This window comes from Scylla paramamosain, unplaced genomic scaffold (genome assembly GCF_035594125.1).
Source record: "Scylla paramamosain isolate STU-SP2022 unplaced genomic scaffold, ASM3559412v1 Contig139, whole genome shotgun sequence".
In the NCBI taxonomy this organism is placed as follows: domain Eukaryota; kingdom Metazoa; phylum Arthropoda; class Malacostraca; order Decapoda; family Portunidae; genus Scylla; species Scylla paramamosain.
The window spans coordinates 1-2,500 of NW_026973804.1; the positions used below are offsets into that span (position 1 = coordinate 1).

Genomic DNA, 2,500 nt, shown 5'->3' on the forward strand with positions numbered 1-2,500 from the left:
AATGAATGAGGAGGAGGAGGAGGAGGAGGAGGAGGGAGAAACAAAGATAGGAGGGAAGGAAGAAAGGAAGAAAAGGGAATAAGAGATTAAGAGAGAGAGAGAGAGAGAGAGAGAGAGAGAGAGAGAGAGAGAGAGAGAGAGAGAGAGAGAGAGAGAGAGAGAGAGAGAGAGAGAGAGAGAGAGAGAGAGAGAGAGAGAGAGAGGAGTTGGTAAGGAAAATTATTACAATGGTCCAAGGTGAAGAACAGGGACTGGAATGAGAAGTGGAAGAAGCATATAGAATTGGAAAATATAGTGAAGGAGGTAAAAGACCATTAAAAGTGAGAATGAGATCCCAAGTTACAGTAAAGGAGATCCTAGTGAGAACTGGGAAGCTGGCTGAAAATTCAGAATACAAGAATATTTGGGTAAAAAAGAGATATGAACTTGGAAGAAAGGGAAAAAGAGAAGGATCTGAGGAATGAAGCCAAGCAAAAAAAACGAGAGAAGTACAGAGACCGAGAAGCAGAAATTTTATTGGAGGGTACTAGATATGAAACTAAGGAAATGGTATATTCAGGAAAGGGAACAAGAAATGAAAGAACCACAACAGCAGACAGACAAATTGCATGTGGTGGGAGAAGTAGTATATTAAGAGTAATATACAAAACAAACTTCATGTAAACAAATAAAATTTTCAGAAAACTTAGCACACAAAACCTCATTAACAACTCACCTTCTCCTTCTGCGGCATTTCCTTCCTTCTTATCTTTCTCCTTTCCTTCTCCATCTTCCTCCTCCTCCTCCTCCTCCTCCTCTCCTTCCTCTTTCTTTCCACCTTCCTCCTCCTCTTGTGACTCTTCACTCTCTTCCTCCTCGTCCTCCTCCTCCCCTGTGCTTCCCTCCTCTGAAAGAAAAGACTTAATTAAAAAGCAAGCAAATATAGTAGTAATAGTAAAAAAAATGTCAAGTAAATGAAAGTTTATACACATATGAAATTAGTGAAAATTTGACACCAAACATTCTCTATCTCTAACATTACATCAGAATGACAAGAACACAAGATATGAAAAGTGAAAGGGAATGATGTATATAACAAAGAAAAACATTGTATAATGACATATGACAGGAAAATAATCTTGTATACTTCAGTCCCTTAAATACTTGCTTCCTTGTATATTAACTCCCAAAATGCTCATTCCTTGTACTCTCATTTTCAAAACACCTCTTCCTTATATATTGTCACTCAAACACTCCTTTCTTGTACACTTATTCCCAAATCATTCCTGTCTTCCTGTATTCTCATTCTCCAAACACTCCTGCCTCTGCACACCCAGTTCCTCAAAACATTTCTTCATTGTTTACTCATTCCCCAAACACACCAACTTTCTTGTATACTTAGCTCTCAAAAGATGCATTTTTAAACATCCATAACTCCTTTTATTTTCATTCCCCAAACACTCCTGGCTGTGCACACTCCAGCATGTTAACACAATAACCAAGCAATACACACGACTACTGGCACCATCCAGATCTGGCCCCAGCACCCCTGCCTCCTTGCGTGCCAGCTCCAGCAATGCACGGCCATAGTGGTAGTACGTGTCACCACACTCCGGCGCCTGCTCCCCATACAGCTCCACCAGGGACTCTGTTGCCTCCTGGAGTGGTAAGGAGTGTCAGTTAAACCTGGTGTTTACTTTCACTATGATATGAAACAATTAACAACACAGAAAACAACACAACTATGTAACATGCAACACATACCACACCTAAGCAACAGACACACCTTGAAGGCAGTGACAGCAGATTTGAAGTCCCCCACCAGGAGGTGTCGCTTGCCCTGAGAGAAACGGTCGAACGCTGCTGCACTTGCCGCATGTCTAAGGGGAGCAAGCAAACAGGCCATCATCAAACAAGTCTTCACTTCAACCATTCGTAATTTACACTATCATATATTGTGGAGTAACTTCATGTTTAGTATATCTTAACATGGAACATTATTAAGAATGTGTACATGCTTGTATTATTTGATAAATTATGTGGTCAGCTACACTTTCCACTCACACTCTCATCCATCACCAAAATTAAACTAACCCCCTATTACTTTCCTCCCACCCTCAGAATTATTAAACTAACCTCCAGTCACATTCTTCTGACACCCTCATCCCTCACTAAAAATTAATACCAACTGGCAAAATTACCAAACTAACCTCTAATTATCATCCTCCCACCATCTAGTCTCACTAAAATTAATCTCACCAAGCACGATTATCAAGCTAATATCCAATCACTTTCCTCTGACCCTCAAAATCCTTTCCAGCTGGTAGAATTATTAACCTATACTCCAGTCACTTCCACCCTCTCATCCCTCATTAAAATTAATCCCAGCCTTCAAAATTATTGAACTAACCTCCAGTCAAAGAAATTCAACTTCCTAACCTAATCAACCAGAACCGAATCTAACTTAACCTATAATTCATGAACATCACAGGTAGCATTGGGGTTCTGGGAAAAAAAAAAA

The 2,500-nt window shown here is 40.0% G+C and overlaps 1 protein-coding gene across 2 annotated transcripts in view; it reads right to left on the bottom strand.

Moving 5' to 3' along the window:
• Window positions 1-151: 151 nt before the first annotated feature.
• Window positions 152-2,500, bottom strand: part of LOC135099505 (histone-binding protein N1/N2-like) — a 3,415-nt gene continuing 1,066 nt past the window's right edge. The window contains exons 2-4 of one of the 2 annotated variants that reach the window (XR_010268055.1): window positions 1,766-1,859; window positions 1,493-1,637; window positions 152-886 (exon numbers count right to left, since the gene is read on the bottom strand). Coding sequence is in view for 1 of the 2 variants with exons in the window: in XM_064001884.1 (XP_063857954.1) it covers window positions 1,341-1,637; window positions 1,766-1,859 (391 nt within the window). In the remaining variant the exon portion in view is untranslated. Of the gene's footprint in view, window positions 887-919; window positions 1,638-1,765; window positions 1,860-2,500 lie in introns of those variants that run through there. The other variant, XM_064001884.1, reaches the window with a different exon arrangement.